The sequence below is a fragment of the Somniosus microcephalus genome, unplaced genomic scaffold (assembly GCF_052327205.1).
Source record: "Somniosus microcephalus isolate GS21.2 unplaced genomic scaffold, FLI_Smic_1.0 unresolved_chr4, whole genome shotgun sequence".
Lineage (NCBI taxonomy): Eukaryota > Metazoa > Chordata > Chondrichthyes > Squaliformes > Somniosidae > Somniosus > Somniosus microcephalus.
This window is the reverse complement of record NW_028225182.1, coordinates 53,259,296-53,277,124: the sequence shown is the minus strand read 5'-3', so window position 1 is coordinate 53,277,124 and position 17,829 is coordinate 53,259,296. Positions and strand designations below refer to the sequence as shown.

General features: G+C 48.9%; 1 protein-coding gene across 6 annotated transcripts in view; it reads right to left on the bottom strand.

The window, feature by feature from the left end:
• Positions 1 to 13,696, bottom strand: part of LOC147091105 (uncharacterized) — an 83,369-nt gene extending 69,673 nt beyond the window's left edge. For 4 of the 6 annotated variants that reach the window (XM_085977570.1, XM_085977571.1, XM_085977573.1 and 1 more), the window contains exons 1-2: positions 13,512 to 13,696; positions 10,918 to 10,971 (exon numbers count right to left, since the gene is read on the bottom strand). In XM_085977570.1, the coding sequence (XP_085833696.1) occupies positions 10,918 to 10,971; positions 13,512 to 13,590 (133 nt within the window). In that variant the 5' untranslated portion in view covers positions 13,591 to 13,696. The remainder of the gene's footprint in view (positions 1 to 10,917; positions 10,972 to 13,511) is intronic. The other 2 variants (XM_085977575.1, XM_085977576.1) reach the window with 1 other exon arrangement.
• Positions 13,697 to 17,829: the final 4,133 nt, after the last annotated feature.

Sequence of the window (17,829 nt, the reverse complement as noted above, 5' to 3'; positions counted from 1 at the left end):
GACTCCCCAGCCAGGGGGAAACATCCTCCCAGCATCTACCCTGTCAAGCCCTGTAAGAATTTTGTATGTTTCAATGAGATCACCTCTCATTCTTCTAAACTCTAGAGAATATAGGCCTAGTCTACTCAATCTCTCCTCATAGGACAATCCCCCCATCCCAGGAACCAGTCTGGGGAACCTTCGTTGCACTCCCTCTATGGCAAGTATATCCTTCCTTAGGTAAGGAGACCAAAACTGTCCACAATACTCCAGGTGTGGTCTCACCAGGGCCCTATATAATTACAGTAAGACGTCTTTACTCTTATACTCAAATCCTCTTGTAATAAAGGCCAACATACCATTTACTTTCCTAATTGCTTGCTGTACCTGCAGGTTAACTTTCAGTGATTCGTGTACAAGGACACCCAGGTCCCTCTGAACACCAACATTTCCCAATCTCTCACCATTTAAAAAATACTCTGCTTTTCTATTTTCCTACCAAAGTGGATAACTTCACATTTCTCCACATTATATTCCATTTGCCATGTTCTTGCCCACTCACTTAGCCTGTCTATATCCCCTTGAAGCCTCCTTGCATCCTCCTCACAACTTACATTCCCACCCAGCTTTGTATCATCAGCAAACTTGGATATATTACATTTGGTCCCCTCATCCAAATCATTGATGTAGATTGTGAATAGCTGAGGCCCAAGCACTGATCCTCGCGGTACCCCACTAGTTACAGCCTGCCAACCCGAAAATGACCCGTTTATTCCTACTCTCTGTTTTCTGTCCGTTAACCAATCCTCAATCCATGCTAGTATATTACCTCAATCCCATCTCAAATCAAAATCAAAAATCAAATCAACTTTTATTGTCATTGTTAGTGCACAAGTGCAGTACAACGAAATGTAGGCTTGCGGCTCCCAAGAGTGTACATTTAGATTAAGACATTTAAACATTCAACATACATTTGGCTTGTAATACATTAACATAAACATAACCATAATAAAGTGCATTGGCAGATGTGCAGGCTTTAGAGTTTATTTGTGGAGTTCAGTAGGATGACAGCCCTGGGAAAGAAGCTGTTCCTAAATCTGGTCGTACGGGTGCGAATGCATCTGTAGCGTCTCCCAGGTGGCAGGAGGGCGAACAGACTGTGGCTGGGGTGGGTAGGGTCTTTGATGATGGACCGTGACCTCCGTAAACAGCGTTTCTGGTATATGTGCTCTATGGTCGGTAGCCGGGTGCCGGTAATGCGTTGGGCAGTTTTGACTACCCGCTGCAGGGCTTTCCGGTCATAGTAGCTACAGCTGCCATACCATACTGTGATACAGTTCGTCAGGATGCTCTCTATTGTGCAGCGGTAAAAGTTAGAGAGGATCAAGGGTGACAGGTTACATCCCTTCAGCCTCCTTAGGAAATATAGGCGCTGCTGGGCCTTCTTCACCAGAGAGGAGGTATTGAGGGACCAGGAGAGGTCATCCGTGATGTGGGCTCCGAGGAACTTAAAGCTGTCCACCCTTTCCACCACATCCCCATTGATGTGGATGGGGGTGTGACTTCCACCTTTAGACTTCCTGAAGTCCACAATGATTTCTTTGGTTTTCTTGATGTCAAGGGCCAGGTTGTTATCAGCGCACCACTTCACGAGATGCTGGACCTCCTCCCTGTAGGCTGACTCATCGTTGTTGGTGATCTGGCCTACATGAGCCCATATCTGTTTAATAACCTCTTGTGTGGCACCTTATTGAATGCCTTCTGAAAATCCAAATACACCATATCCACTGGTTCCCCGTTATCTATTCTGCTAGTTACAACCTCAAAAAATTCTAACAGATTTGTCAAACACGATTTCCCTTTCATAAATCCGTGTTGACTCTGCCCAATCCTATTATTATTTTCTAAGTGCCCTGTTACCACATCCTTAATAATAGATTCTAGCATTTTCCCTACTACTGATGTCAGGCTAACTGGTCTGTAGTTCCCCATTTTCTCTCTCCCTCCTTTCTTAAATAGTGGGGTTACATTTTCTACCTTCCAATCCACGGGAACCATTCTAGAATCTAAGGAATTTTGGAAAATGACAACCAATGTCCACTATCTCTATAGTCACCTCTTTCAAAACCCTAGGATGTAGGCCATCAGGTCCAGGGGATTTATCGGCTTTCAGTCCCATTAATTTCTCCAGTACAATTTTTTTTACTAATACTAATTTCTTTCAGTTCCTCATTCTCGCTAGAGCCTTGGTTCTCCACTATTTCCGGGAAGTTTTTTGCATCTTCTTCCGTGAAGACAGACACAAAGTATTTGTTTAATTTCTCTGCCATTTCCTTATTCCCCATTATAATTTCTCCTGTCTCAGCCTGTAAGGGACCCACATTTACTTTCACCAGTCTTTTCCTTTTTACATACCTATAGAAGCTTTTACAGTCTGTTTTTATGTCTCTTGCTAGTTTACTCTCATATTCTATTTTCCCTTTCTTTATCAATTTCTTGGTCCTCCTTTGCTGAATTCTAAAATCCTCCCACTCCTCAGGCTTACTACTCTTTTTGGCAACATTATAAGCCTCTTCCTTTGATGTAATACTATCTTTAACTTCTCTTGTTAGCTGCAGTTGGACCACTTTTCCTGTGGGGTTTTTGTGCCTTAAAGGAATGTATATTTGTTGTAAATTACATATTAATTCTTTAAATGCTAGTCATTGCTTGCCAACATCATACCTTTTAATGTAGTTTCCCAATCTACCGTAGCCAACTCACCCCTTATATCTACGTAGTTTGCTTTGTTTAGATTTAAGACCCTAGTTTTGGATTTAACTAAATCACTTTCAAACTCAATATAAAATTCCATCATATTATGGTCACTCTTCCCTAAAGACCCCTTTACTACAAGGTTGCTAATTAACCCTTTTTCATTGCACAATACTAGATCTAAAATAGCCTGTTCCCTAGTTGGTTCCTGAACATACTGATCTAGAAAACTATCTTGCATACATTCCATGGATTCATCCTCCACACAATGTGGTTTGCCCAGTCTATCTGTAGATTAAAGCCCCCCCATGATAACTGTATTACCCTTGTTATATGCGCCTCTAATTTCCTGATTTATACTCTGCCCTACATTACAACTAATGTTTGGGGGCCTATAAACAATCTCACCAATGTTTTCTGCCCCTTGCTGTTTCTTAGCTCCACCCAAACTGATTCTACTTCCTGATTTTCGGAGCCAAGATCCTTCCTCTCTACTGTCTTTATCCCACCCTTTATTATCAGGGCTACCCCTCCTCCTTTTCCATTTTGCCTGTCTCTTCCAAAAGTTAAGCATCCTGGAATATTTAGTTCCCAACCTTGGTCACATTGCAACCATGTCTCTGTTACGGCTGTTAGATCAAACCTGTTAATTTCTATCTGCGCTATTAATTCATCTATTTTGTTGTGAATGCTTCGCACATTCAGATATAGTGCCTTTAGCTTTGACTTATTTCTATTTTTCCCTGATGCCACTTTAGTCACTGATGCCCTTATTACCTTTGTTACTCTCTCTGTCCCTTCCTGACCCACTCCGCTTATTTTTTACACAAAACTCTGCTCTGCTCCAGAGCCTCGACATTTCTCTCGCTGCTTTTAAATTTACTCTTTCCTGAATCCTCCCTGGTATCATCCTGGTAAATCTCCTCTGCACCCTTCTCCAAGGCCTTGACATCCTTCCTAAAGTGTGGAGCCCAGAATTGGACACAATACTCTGGCTGAGGCCGAACCAGTGATTTGTAAAGGTTTACCATGACCATGACCAAAAGGCAGATCGTGCTTGACTAATCGAATTGAATTTTTTGATGAAGTAACAGGGAGAATTGATGAAGGGAATGCAATGGATGTTGTCTACATGGATTTTCGGAAGGCGTTTGACAAAGTACCACATAGAAGGCTGGTTAACAAAATTGAGTCTCATGGAATAGGTGGGTCAGTGGCAGCTTGGATAAGGAATTGGCTTAAGGACAGAAAACAGCAAGTTGTGGTAAATGGCTGTTTTTCAGACTGGAGTATGGTAGACAGTGGTGTTCCCCAAGGGTCAGTGCTGGGGCCACTGCTTTTTTTTGATATATAAATTACCTGGATATTGGATGACAGAGTAGAATTTCTAAATTTGCCGATGACACCAAACTTGGGGGTGTGGCAAACAGTGAGGATGATACCAATCGACTGCAACAGGACATAGAAAGGCTAGCAGAATGGGCAGACAAGTGGCAGATGGAATTTAATACAGAGAAGTGTGAGGTGATGCATTTTGGCAGAAGGAACAGGGAGAGGCAATATACACTTAATGGCACAGTTTTAAAGAGTGTGCAGGGACAGAGGGACCTGGGAGTTAATGTGTATAGGTCCCTGAAGGTGGCGGGACATATTGAGAGAATGGTTAACGAAGCATATGGGATCTTGGGCTTCATAAATCGAGGTATTGAGTACAAAAGTAGAGAAGTTATGCTGACCTTTATAAAGCGCTGGTTAGGCCACAACTGGAGCATTGTGCCCAGTTCTGGTCACCACACTTTAGGAAGGATGTGAAGGCCCTTGAGAGGGTGCAGAGGAGATTTACCAGAATGGTTCCGGGGATGGGGGATCTTAGCTGCAAGGACAGGTTGGAGAAGCTGGATTTGTTTTCATTAGAGCAAAGGAGGTTGAGGGGTGATTTGATCGAGGTGTACAAGATTATGACGGGTTTGGATAGTCTAGACGGGGAAAGGCTGTTCCCACTATTTGATGGTACAAGGACTAGGGGACACAGATTTAAGGTTTTGGGCAAGAGATACAGGGGGGATGTGAGGAAAAACGTTTTACACAGCGAGTGGTGAGGACCTGGAACTCGCTGCCGATGGAAGTGGTGGAAGTGGAGACACTCGGTGTTTTCAAGGGGAGACTGGATAGGCACTGGAGGGAAATAAACTTGCAGGGCTACGGGGATAGAGCGGGGGAATGGGACTGACTGGATTGTTCCACAGAGAGCCGGCACGGACCCGATGGGCCCAATGGCCTTCTCCTGTGCCATTATGACTCTATGACTTCCTTATTTTTGTATTCAATAATCCCTATTCACAAAGACAAATATCCCATACGCTTTCTTACGCAACTTATCAACTTGCCCTGTCACCTTCAAGGATTTGTGAATATTCATCCCCAGGTCCCTCTGCACCCCCCACAAAATAGAGCCATTGAGATGATACTGCCTCGCCAGCTTGTTGCTCCCAAAGTGCATCACTTCACACTTATCCGCATTAAATTGCTCTGCCCTGTGTCTGCCTATTTCACCGGTCTGTCTATGTCCTCCTGATGTTGGCTACTATCCTGCTCACTATTTACAGTACCAGGTTGCCAAGTTTTGGATCACCTGCACACTTTGAAATTGTACTCCCTATACCCAAGTCTGGGTCATTTATATATAACAAGAAAAGCTAATACAGACCCCCCGGGGGCCACCACTGCATTCACAACTGTTTGAGGTGTCAGCCCTTCCTCGTTTCCGAGATGGCAAACATGTAACAGCTAACCCGTGCTGTACCTGCCCTGGGAGTGTTTGATGGGACAGTGTAGAGGGAGCTTTACTCTGTATCTAACCCGTGCTGTACCTGCCCTGGGAGTGTTTGATGGGACAGTGTAGCTGGAGCTTTACTCTGTATCTAACCCGCGCTGTACCTGCCCTGGGAGTGTTTGATGGGACAGTGTAGAGGGAGCTTTACTCTGTATCTAACCCGTGCTGCACCTGCCCTGGGAGTGTTTGATGGGACAGGGTAGAGGGAGCTTTGCTCTGTATCTAACCCGTGCTGTACCTGCCCTGGGAGTGTTTGATGGGACAGTGTAGAGGGAGCTTTACTCTGTATCTAACCCGTGCTGTACCTGCCCTGGGAGTGTTTGATGGGACAGTGTAGAGGGAGATTTACTCTGTATCTAACCTGTGCTGTACCTGCCCTGGGAGTGTTTGATGGGACAGTGCAGAGGGAGCTTTACTCTGTATCTAACCCGTGCTGTACCTGCCCTGGGAGTGTTTGATGGGACAGTGTAGAGGGAGCTTTACTCTGTATCTAACCCGTGCTGTACCTGCCCTGGGAGTGTTTGATGGGACAGTGTGGAGGGAGCTTTACTCTGTATCTAACCCCGTGCTGTACCTGCCCTGGGAGTGTTTGATGGGACAGTGTAGAGGGAGCTTTACTCTGTATCTAACCCGTGCTGTACCTGCCCTGGGAGTGTTTGATGGGACAGTGTAGAGGGAGCTTTACTCTGTATCTAACCCGTGCTGCACCTGCCCTGGGAGTGTTTGATGGGACAGTGTAGAGGGAGTGTTACTCTATATCTAACCCGTGCTGTACCTGCCCTGGGAGTGTTTGATGGGACAGTGTAGAGGGAGCTTTACTCTGTATCTAACCCGTGCTGTACCTGCCCTGGGAGTGTTTGATGGGACAGTGTAGCGGGAGCTTTACTCTGTATCTAACCTGTGCTGTACCTGCCCTGGGAGTGTTTGATGGGTCAGTGTAGAGGGAGCTTTACTCTGTATCTAACCCGTGCTGTACCTGCCCTGGGAGTGTGTGATGGGACAGTGTAGAGGGAGCTTTACTCTGTATCTAACCTGTGCTGTACCTGCCCTGGGAGTGTTTGATGGGTCAGTGTAGAGGGAGCTTTACTCTGTATCTAACCCGTGCTGTACCTGCCCTGGGAGTGTTTGATGGGGACAGTGTAGAGGGAGCTTTACTCTGTATCTAACCCGTGCTGTACCTGCCCTGGGAGTGTTTGATGGGACAGTGTAGAGGGAGCTTTACTCTGTATCTAACCCGTGCTGTACCCGCCCTGGGAGTGTTTGATGGGACAGTGTAGAGGGAGCTTTACTACATAAGAACATAAGAACATAAGAAATAGGAGCAGGAGTAGGCCAATCGGCCCCTCGAGCCTGCTCCACCATTCAATAAGATCATGGCTGATCTGATCCTAACCTCAAATCTTCTATCACTCTGCATCCACCCGAACCCATGTGATCTCCCGGGAGAGGCGAAAAACCAGATAAAGACCCAATGGCCAATTTGGGAGAAAAAAATCTGGGAAATTCCTCTCCGACCCATCTGGGCGATCGAAATTCTTCCAGGAGATCACTCTGTCCCTATATTTTCTACAGTACTTCCCTTCTGTAAAGGCGATCTCCACCCCAGCCAGGAACAGGAATAAAACCATCTCCTGAAATCTAACAGAATTAGAACACAGTAGGAGCAGAACAAGGCTACACGGCCCCTGGGCCCGCTCCACTACCCACAGGGCCATGACCATTCCGAACCCAGACTCATGTCCAATTTCCTGCCCGCTCCCCGTAACCCTTTATTCCCTTTACTTCTAGGAAACTATCTATTTCTGTTTTAAATTTATTTAATGATATAGCTTCCACAGCTTTCTGGGGCAGCAAATTCCACAAACCTACCACCCTCTGAGTGAAGAAGTTTCTCCTCATCTCAGTTTTGAATGAGCAGCCCCTTATTTTAAGATTATGCCCCCTAGTTCTAGTTTCACCCATCATTGGGAACATCCTCACCGCATCCACCCGATCAAGCCCCTTCACAATCTTATATGTTTCAATAAGATCGCCTCTCATTCTTCTGAACTCCAATGAGTAGAGTCCCAATCTACTCAACCTCTCCTCATATGACCACCCCCTCATCCCCGGGATTAACCGAGTGAACCTTCTTTGTACTGACTCGAGAGCAAGTATGTCTTTTCTTAAGTATGGACACCAAAACTGTATGCAGTATTCCAGGTGCGGCCTCACCAATACCTTGTACAACTGCAGCAATACCTCCCTGTTTTTATATTCCAACCCCCTAGCAATAAAAGCCAACATTCCATTGGCCTTCTTGATCACTTGCTGCACCTGCATACTAACTTTTTGAGTTTCGTGCACCAGGACCCCCAGATCCCTTTGTACTACAGTACTTTCCAGTTTCTTGCCATTAAGATAATAACTTGCTCTATGATTTTTCCTGCCAAAGTGCATAACTTCACACTTTCCAGTATTGTATTCCATCTGCCAAATCTCTGCCCACTTACTTAGCCTGTCTATGTCCCTTTGCAGGTTTTTTATGTCCTCCTCACTCATTACTTTCCGTCCCATCTTTGTATCATCTGCAAACTTTGATATGTTACACTCGGTCCCCTCCTCCAAATCGTTAATATAGATTGTAAAGAGTTGGGGACCCAGCACTGACCCCTGCGGAACACCACTAGTTACTGGTTGCCAATCTGAGAACGAACCATTTATCCCAACTCTCTGCTTTCTGTTAGAGAGCCAATCCTCCACCCATGCCAGAATATTACCCCCAATCCCGTGATTTTTTATCTTGAGCAATAATCTTTTGTGTGGCACCTTGTCAAATGCCTTTTGGAAGTCTAAATACACTACGTCCACTGGTTCCCCTTTATCCACCCTGTATGTTACTTCCTCAAAAAACTCAAGCAAATTTGTTAAACATGACTTCCCCTTCATGAAACCATGCTGAGTTTGCCCTATTAAATTGTGACAGTGTAGCGGGAGCTTTACTCTGTATCGAACCCGTGCTGTACCTGCCCTGGGAGTGTTTGATGGGGACAGTGTAGAGGGAGCTTTACTCTGTATCTAACCCGTGCTGTACCTGCCCTGGGAGTGTTTGATGGGACAGGGTAGAGGGAGCTTTACTCTGTATCTAACTCGTGCTGTACCTGCCCTGGGAGTGTTTGATGGGACAGTGTAGAGGGAGCTTTACTCTGTATCTAGCCCGGGCTGCACCTGCCCCAGGAGTGTATGATGGGACAGGGTAGAGGGAGCTTTACTCTGTATCTAACTCGTGCTGTACCTGCCCTGGGAGTGTTTGATGGGACAGTGTAGAGGGAGCTTTATCTGTATCTAACCCGTGCTGTACTTGCCCTGGGAGTGTTTGATGGGACAGTGTAGAGGGAGCTTTACTCTGTATCTAACTCGTGCTGTACCTGCCCTGGGAGTGTTTGATGGGACAGTGTAGAGAGAGCTTTACTCTGTATCTAACCCGTGCTGTACCTGCCCTGGGAGTGTTTGATGGGGCAGTGTAGAGGGAGCTTTAATCTGTATCTAACCCGTGCTGTACCTGCCCTGGGAGTGTTTGATGGGACAGTGTAGAGGGAGATTTACTCTGTATCTAACCTGTGCTGTACCTGCCCTGGGAGTGTTTGATGGGACAGTGTAGAGGGAGCTTTACTCTGTATCTAACCCGTGCTGTACCTGCGCTGGGAGTGTTTGATGGGACAGTGTAGAGGGAGATTTACTCTGTATCTAACCTGTGCTGTACCTGCCCTGGGAGTGTTTGATGGGACAGTGTAGCGGGAGCTTTACTCTGTATCTAACCCGCGCTGTACCTGCCCTGGGAGTGTTTGATGGGACAGTGTAGAGGGAGCTTTACTCTGTATCTAACCCGTGCTGTACCTGCCCTGGGAGTGTTTGATGGGACAGTGTGGAGGGAGCTTTACTCTGTATCTAACCCCGTGCTGTACCTGCCCTGGGAGTGTTTGATGGGACAGTGTAGAGGGAGCTTTACTCTGTATCTAACCCGTGCTGTACCTGCCCTGGGAGTGTTTGATGGGACAGTGTAGAGGGAGCTTTACTCTGTATCTAACCCGTGCTGTACCTGCCCTGGGAGTGTTTGATGGGACAGTGTAGAGGGAGCTTTACTCTGTATCTAACCCGTGCTGTACCTGCCCTGGGAGTGTTTGATGGGACAGTGTAGAGGGAGTGTTACTCTATATCTAACCCGTGCTGTACCTGCCCTGGGAGTGTTTGATGGGACAGTGTAGAGGGAGCGTTACTCTATATCTAACCCGTGCTGTACCTGCCCTGGGAGTGTTTGATGGGACAGTGTAGAGGGAGCTTTACTCTGTATCTAACCCGTGCTGTACCCGCCCTGGGAGTGTTTGATAGGACAGTGTAGAGGGAGCTTTACTCTGTATCGAACCCGTGCTGTACCTGCCCTGGGAGTGTTTGATGGGGACAGTGTAGAGGGCGCTTTACTCTGTATCTAACCCGTGCTGTACCTGCCCTGGGAGTGTTTGATGGGACAGGGTAGAGGGAGCTTTACTCTGTATCTAACTCGTGCTGTACCTGCCCTGGGAGTGTTTGATGGGACAGTGTAGAGGGAGCTTTACTCTGTATCTAGCCCGGGCTGCACCTGCCCCAGGAGTGTATGATGGGACAGGGTAGAGGGAGCTTTACTCTGTATCTAACTCGTGCTGTACCTGCCCTGGGAGTGTTTGATGGGACAGTGTAGAGGGAGCTTTACTCTGTATCTAGCCCGGGCTGCACCTGCCCCAGGAGTGTATGATGGGACAGGGTAGAGGGAGCTTTACTCTGTATCTAACTCGTGCTGTACCTGCCCTGGGAGTGTTTGATGGGACAGTGTAGAGGGAGCTTTATCTGTATCTAACCCGTGCTGTACTTGCCCTGGGAGTGTTTGATGGGAGAGTGTAGAGGGAGCTTTACTCTGTATCTAACTCGTGCTGTACCTGCCCTGGGAGTGTTTGATGGGACAGTGTAGAGGGAGCTTTACTCTGTATCTAACCCGTGCTGTACCTGCCCTGGGAGTGTTTGATGGGGCAGTGTAGAGGGAGCTTTACTCTGTATCTAACTCGTGCTGTACCTGCCCTGGGAGTGTTTGATGGGACAGTGCAGAGGGAGCTTTACTCTGTATCTAACACGTGCTGTACCTGCCCTGGGAGTGTTTGATGGGACAGTGTAGAGGGAGCTTTACTCTGTATCTAACTCGTGCTGTACCTGCCCTGGGAGTGTTTGATGCTGACACTCACTGGGACCCCCATTCCCCAACAGTGCCGCAACTCATCGGTTGACATAGAATAAAATGGAACCAAGTTATTTATCAGAAACTATTCTTTTTGCAGACTACTTACTCTCAGTGATGTATTCATCTTCAAAGGGCATTGGCTTCACCACTGGGGCAGCCACTGTTTGTGGGGGAAGCAGAGAATTAAAGGGTTAATTGAAGCACGGAGCTCCATTACAAGTCGCACAATCATCGGGGGACACACCCTGCAGGTAGACAGAGAACGGCTCCGTGTCTGCTGGATAGACCCTGAGTGGGGGAGTGGACCTGGAGTGCCGAATGGACACGGACTGGCGGAGTGGACCCGGACTGGGGGAGTGGACCCAGACTGGGGGAGTGGACCCGGACTGGGGGAGTGGACCCGAACTGGGGGAGTGGACCCGGACTGGGGGAGTGGACCCGGACTGGGGGAGTGGACCCGGAGTGGACCTGGATTAGTGGAGTGGCCCAGTAGACCCGGATTGTGGGGGAGTGGACCCAGAGTGGAACTGGATTAGCGGAGTGGACCCCGAGTGGCCCAGTGGACCCAGATTGTGGCGGAGTAGACCTGGATTGTGGGGGAGTGGACCCAGAGCAGACCTGGATTAGCGGAGTGGACCCCGAGTGGCCCAGTGGACCTGGATTAGCGGAGTGGACCCCGAGTGGCCCAGTGGACCTGGATTAGCGGAGTGGACCCCGAGTGGCCCAGGATTAGCGGAGTGGACCCCGAGTGGCCCAGTGGACCTGGATTAGCGGAGTGGACCCCGAGTGGCCCAGTGGACCTGGATTAGCGGAGTGGACCCCGAGTGGCCCAGTGGACCCGGATTGTGGCGGAGTAGACCTGGATTGTGGGGGAGTGGACCCAGAGCAGACCTGGATTAGCGGAGTGGACCCTGAGTGGCCCAGTGGACCTGGATTAGCGGAGTGGACCCCGAGTGGCCCAGTGGACCTGGATTAGTGGAGTGGACCCTGAGTGGCCCAGTGGACCTGGATTAGCGGAGTGGACCCAGAGTGGCCCAGTGGACCCGGATTGTGGCGGAGTAGACCCGGATTTTGGGGGAGTGGACCCAGAGCAGACCCGGATTAACGGAGTGGACCCCGAGTGGCCCAGTGGACCCGGATTGTGGCGGAGTAGACCTGGATTGTGGGGGAGCAGACCCAGAGCAGACCTGGATTAGCGGAGTGGACCCCGAGTGGCCCAGTGGACCTGGATTAGCGGAGTGGACCCCGAGTGGCCCAGTGGACCTGGATTAGCGGAGTGGACCCCGAGTGTCCCAGTGGACCTGGATTAGCGGAGTGGACCCTGAGTGGCCCAGTGGACCTGGATTAGCGGAGTGGACCCAGAGTATCCCAGTGGACCTGGATTGTGGCGGAGTAGACCCGGATTGTGGCGGAGTGGACCCGGAGTGGACCTGGATTAGCGGAGTGGACCCACAGTATCCCAGTGGACCTGGATTAGCGGAGTAAACCTGGATTGTGGCGGATTGGACCCACAGTATCCCAGTGGACCTGGATTAGCGGAGTGGACCCCGAGTGGCCCAGTGGACCTGGATTAGCGGAGTGGACCCCAAGAGGCCCAGTGGACCTGGATTAGCGGAGTGGACCCAGAGTATCCCAGTGGACCTGGATTGTGGCGGAGTAGACCCGGATTGTGGCGGAGTGGACCTGGATTAGCGGAGTGGACCCACAGTATCCCAGTGGACCTGGGTTAGTGGAGTAAACCTGGATTGTGGCGGAGTGGACCCACAGTATCCCAGTGGACCTGGATTATGGCGGAGTAAACCTGGATTGTGGCGGAGTGGACCCACAGTATCCCAGTGGACCTGGATTGTGGTGGAGTAAACCTGGATTGTGGCGGAGTGGACCCACAGTATCCCAGTGGACCTGGATTGTGGTGGAGTAAACCTGGATTGTGGCGGAGTGGACCCGGAGTGGACCTGGATTAGCGGAGTGGACCCACAGTATCCCAGTGGACCTGGATTAGCGGAGTAGACCTGGATTGTGGCGGAGTGGACCCGGAGTGGACCTGGATTAGCGGAGTGGACCCACAGTATCCCAGTGGACCTGGATTAGCGGAGTAAACCTGGATTGTGGCGGAGTGGACCCACAGTATCCCAGTGGACCTGGATTGTGGTGGAGTAAACCTGGATTGTGGCGGAGTGGATTACTGTCCTGAACCCACCACCAACCACCCAGGTTTTAATGTCTCTGAAATTGGTGACTTTTTAGGACAATTAGTAAAATCTCAAAGAATTGTCAACAAAGAACTGATGGCCGTTCTAAAAGGGAACTAATTGAAAATAACGGAGTAAAGTCCTGGACAGTGAGGAGTGGATTTTAAAGTGCTCATCAATATGACCTGGTAACACCTTCGAAAGGACAGGCCAGTCCATCCAGTTGCCGGAAAGAAATGTTACCCCAGCAAGTGGGCTTGAAGCGGACCTGGGTTCTGAAGGAGATTTTCAATCCCCAGGTCCCCTGAACTCGGTTCCTGGTTAAAGTGAGGATTGAAACATGAACTTTACAAGGAGCAAAACTCGAGCCTTCGCCCTTACACACCACATCCGCAAAAACCGCCCGCACCACTTTCAACAATCGTCCCCGTTTATTTTCAAAAGCAGCTGGTTGGAAGGTGGGGCTGGTTTCTCAGGTCCTGACTTGCGATGGATGGGATGTCCTTACCTTCTGAAGGGATCAGGATGGAACTGAACAAAACTGAGCTGGGAAACAAGAGAGTGGTGAATGTCGAAGAGTGAAACATCTCTTCCCTTCACCCTCCCCGCCCCAATTAAAAATAACACACAAAAACTGAGGAGAATGACTTGCAGACGCTCAGCACTATCACTTTCTCTCAAACGTTTGGCTCTCCTGAGCTTTCTGGCCGCTGGGACACCTCACAATGTGAGAGGGGGCGTCACAAGAGCCGTCTCCAAGGCGAGCGAGCCAACAACAGGACACCCACTTTTTCAAAAACAAACTCCGCCCTCCCCCAGCCCACCACAATCAGTCCTGTCTCAATTCCGTTCCTGGACCAGGAGCAACACACCCACCTCACTCTCTCCAAGCCAACCACTTGAGAGGTTGGCTGGCTCCCAATCATAAACCCTCTCAACCATGCCTGGATTGAAAAAGGCGGCTCAAGAAGGTGGCTCACCGCCACCTTCTCAGGGGCAACGAGGGATGGGCAATAAATGTTCGGCCTCGCCAGCGATGCCCAGGTCCCATAAGCCAATAAAAAAAGAACACAGCAGGGAGGAAGGAATAGAAGGTTATGCTGATGGGGTTGGATGATGAGGGGTGTGAGAGCAAGGCTCCTGCCAAGCATGAACCAGTTGGGTCGCACGGCCAGTTTCTGTCCTGTACATTCTATGTACCCAAGGGCAGGAACAAGGATGTCTTGCTACAGTTGTACAGGGCCTTGGTGAGACCACACCTTGAGTATTGTGTGCAGTTTTGGTCACCTTATCTGAGGAAGGGTGTTCTTGCCATGGAGGGAGTGCAGCGAAGATTCACCAGGCTGATACCTGGGATGGCAGGAATGACGTATGAGGAGAGATTGGGTCGATTGGGCTTATACTCGCTGGAGTTTAGAAGAATGAGAGGGGATCTCATTGAAACTTATAAAATTCTAACAGGACTAGACAGACTAGATGCAGGAAGGATGTTCCCGATGGCGGGGAGTGCAGAACCAGGGGTCACAGTCTAAGGATAAGGGGTAAGCCATTTAGGACAGAGATGAGGAGGAATTTCTTCACCCAGAGAGTGGTGAACCTATGGAATTCTCTACCACAGAAGGCAGTTGAGGCCAACTCATTAAATATATTCAAGAAGGAGTTAGATATATTTCTTAAGGCTAAAGGGATCAAGGGATATGGGGAGAAGGCAGGGACAGGGTACTGAATTTGGGTGATCAGCCATGATCTCATTGAATGGCGGAGCAGGCTCGAGGGGCCGAATGGCCTACTCCTGCTCCTATCTTCTATGTTTCTATGTAAGGGCTGATCTCCCTCTCTCGAAGGGGTTCTTCCTCCAACATGTGTCTCACCACTTCCACCCAGGTCGATGTCCCCCTTCTTTAGTAGTTTAGTAGATTCTGAATTTACCTCACCCTATGCTATTTAATTTCTTAGTCCTACCAGGTCTCAGTCATCAGGCAAATGGGGTTGAGGTACAGATCAGCAGTGATCGAATTGAATGGTGGGACAGGCTGGTCTACTCTTGTCCGATCTGTTTTCAAGCCTAAAAGAGCCCCTAATATTTCCCAATCCCTTTGGTATCAGGCTCACGGTTCCTCTCTGTAACAATCCAAAATCTCGGCACTGCTCCAATTCTGGTCTCTTGCGCATCCCTGATTTTCATCGCTCCGCCATTGGCGGCCGTGCCTTCAGCTGCCCGGGCCCCGAGCTCTGGAATTCCCTCCCTAAACCTCTCCGCCTCTCTCTCTCCTCCTTTAAGACGCTCCTTAAAACCTCCCTCTTTGACCAAGCTTTTGGTCACCTGTCTTAATATCTCCTTATGTAGCTCGGTGTCAAATATAGCACGTGGCATAGTGGTTAGCACTGTTGCCTCACAGCGCCAGGGACCCGGGTTCGAATCCGGCCTCGGGCAACTGTCTGTGTGGAGGTTGCACATTCTCCCCGTGTTTGCGTGGGTTTCCTCCGGGTGCTCCGGTTTCCTCTCACAGTCCAAAGATGTGCAGGTTAGGTTGATTGGCTATGATAAATTGACCCTTAGTGTTGGGGGGATTGGGGTTGCGGGGATAGGGTGGGATGTGTGTTGGTGTAGGGGTTATGGGGATCGGGTGGGATATGTGTCGGTGCAGGCTCGATGGGCCGAAATGGCCTCTATCTGCACTGTTGTGATTCTGTGATTGTTTGATAATCGCTCCAGCGAAGCAGCTTGGGACGTTTTATTACATTAATAGGCGCTATATAAATGCAAGTTATTGTTGGAGGCATATGGAAAGTTTGTTGTTATAGACATGGTCTTGATTAAACAATTGACGTGATTCCACTCGATGGTGATTTTGTAGGAATATTAGGAGGCCATTCAGCCCCCCGTGCCTGTTCCACCATTCAATGAGATCATGGCTGATCTGTATTTTAACTCCATCTACCAGCCTTGGTGTCGTATACCTCAATACCCTTGCCTAACCAAAATCTTAATCTCAGTTTTGAAATTTTCAATCGACGACCTAGCCTCAACAGATTTGGGCGGAGGGGTGGGGGGGGGGTGGTGCGGGGAAATGCTCTAGAGAACTGACTATCAACACTTGTACACCCCTACCTGCATTACTAAGACTGCAGGTTCAGATACATGTGGCCTTCCTCAAGCACTCCCACCAACACCCAGCACAAACCTTTAGGCACCTGCTTCGGCACAATGCCACATCTTGAGTATTGTGTGCAGTTTTGGTCGCCGTATCTGAGGAAGGATGTTCTTGCCATGGAGGAAGTGCAGCGAAGATTCACCAGACTGATACCTGGGATGGCAGGAATGATGTATGAGGAGAGATTGGGTCGATTGGGCTTATACCCGCTGGAGTTTAGAAGAATGAGAGGGGATCTCATTGAAACTTATAAAATTCTAACAGGACTGGACAGACTAGATGCAGGAAGGATGTTCCCGATGGTCGGGGAGTCCAGAACCAGGGGTCACAGTCTAAGGATAAGGGGTAAGCCATTTAGGACAGAGATGAGGAGGAATTTCTTCACCCAGGGAGTGGTGAACCTGTGGAATTCTCTACCACAGAAGGCAGTTGAGGCCAATTCATTAAATATATTCAAGAAGGAGTTGGATATATTTCTTAAGGCTAAATGGATCAAGGGATATGGGGAGAAAGCAGGGACAGGGTACTGAATTTGAATGATGAGCCATGATCTCATTGAATGGCGGAGCAGACTTGAGGGGCCGAATGGCCGACTCCTGCTCCAATCTTCTAATGCCCCATAAGCACAGCAACTCAGCTACTTACCGGAGACAGAGAAAGTAGCAACACGGGGAGGGTAATCGGAGACTTGTGTTGGGTTGATGCCGGCCTCGAGTGCGAGCAAGCGGAGAGATATCTCGTGGCCACTTTTGGAGATCAGCTCCGATCTCCAGTGTAGTTGATCAGAGCTTGGGCCCCATGTCAACATTGCAATAGAAAACTGGTAACAATCTGACGTGCAAGGATTTTTGATCCCCTGATGCCACCCCCCCACACACCTCATTTTCACCCCTGAAAGACTGATGCTGGGATTGATTACAAGGCTTCAAATTAATCAGGACACGGAGCATGCTGAAAGCAAGCGTTTTGAGTCATTCCCAATACTGATCAGTAGAGAGACGAGATTATACTTTAGAGTCAGCCTCTATTGAGATGTTTCTCTTCTCAACAGTTGTCTCTTCAAGGTCTCAATTCCTTGCTGGGGTACAGTTCCACACCATCCGCTCCCAAAGAGCAGGGAGAGTTCTCCCCGGTGTCCTGGGGCCAATATTTATCCCTCAACCCACGTAACAAAAACAGATGATCTGGTCATTATCACATTGCTGTTTGTGGGAGCTTGCTGTGCGCAAATTGACTCGCATTTCCCACATTACCACAGTGACTACACTTCAAAAGTACTTCATTGGGTGTAGAGCACTTTGAGACGTCTGTTGGTCGTGAAAGGCGCTATATAAATGCAAGTCTTTTTCTTTATATCTTCCACACTTGCCCATCGTTCATGTGGGGGCAGAAGAGAAAAAAGAGTGGGGCCACGATAATACCCTCACATGAGCACTTTGAGCAGAGATCCATTGAGTGGTCAGCATAAAGCTTGTACAATCATCCCGTCCCTGCCCAGAGTGGTGGGGTGGGGCTCAGTGATGGTGGCAATAGGGGCTAGCACAAATTAGCCCGAGATCAGCTACCTTAGCGCAGAACAGTTTGAACTTGGTGCCAATATTCCCGGTCTGTGTGGCTGTTCACGGAGCCCAGAATATATAATTACTTCAACATCATTGTGCAATGGCAATA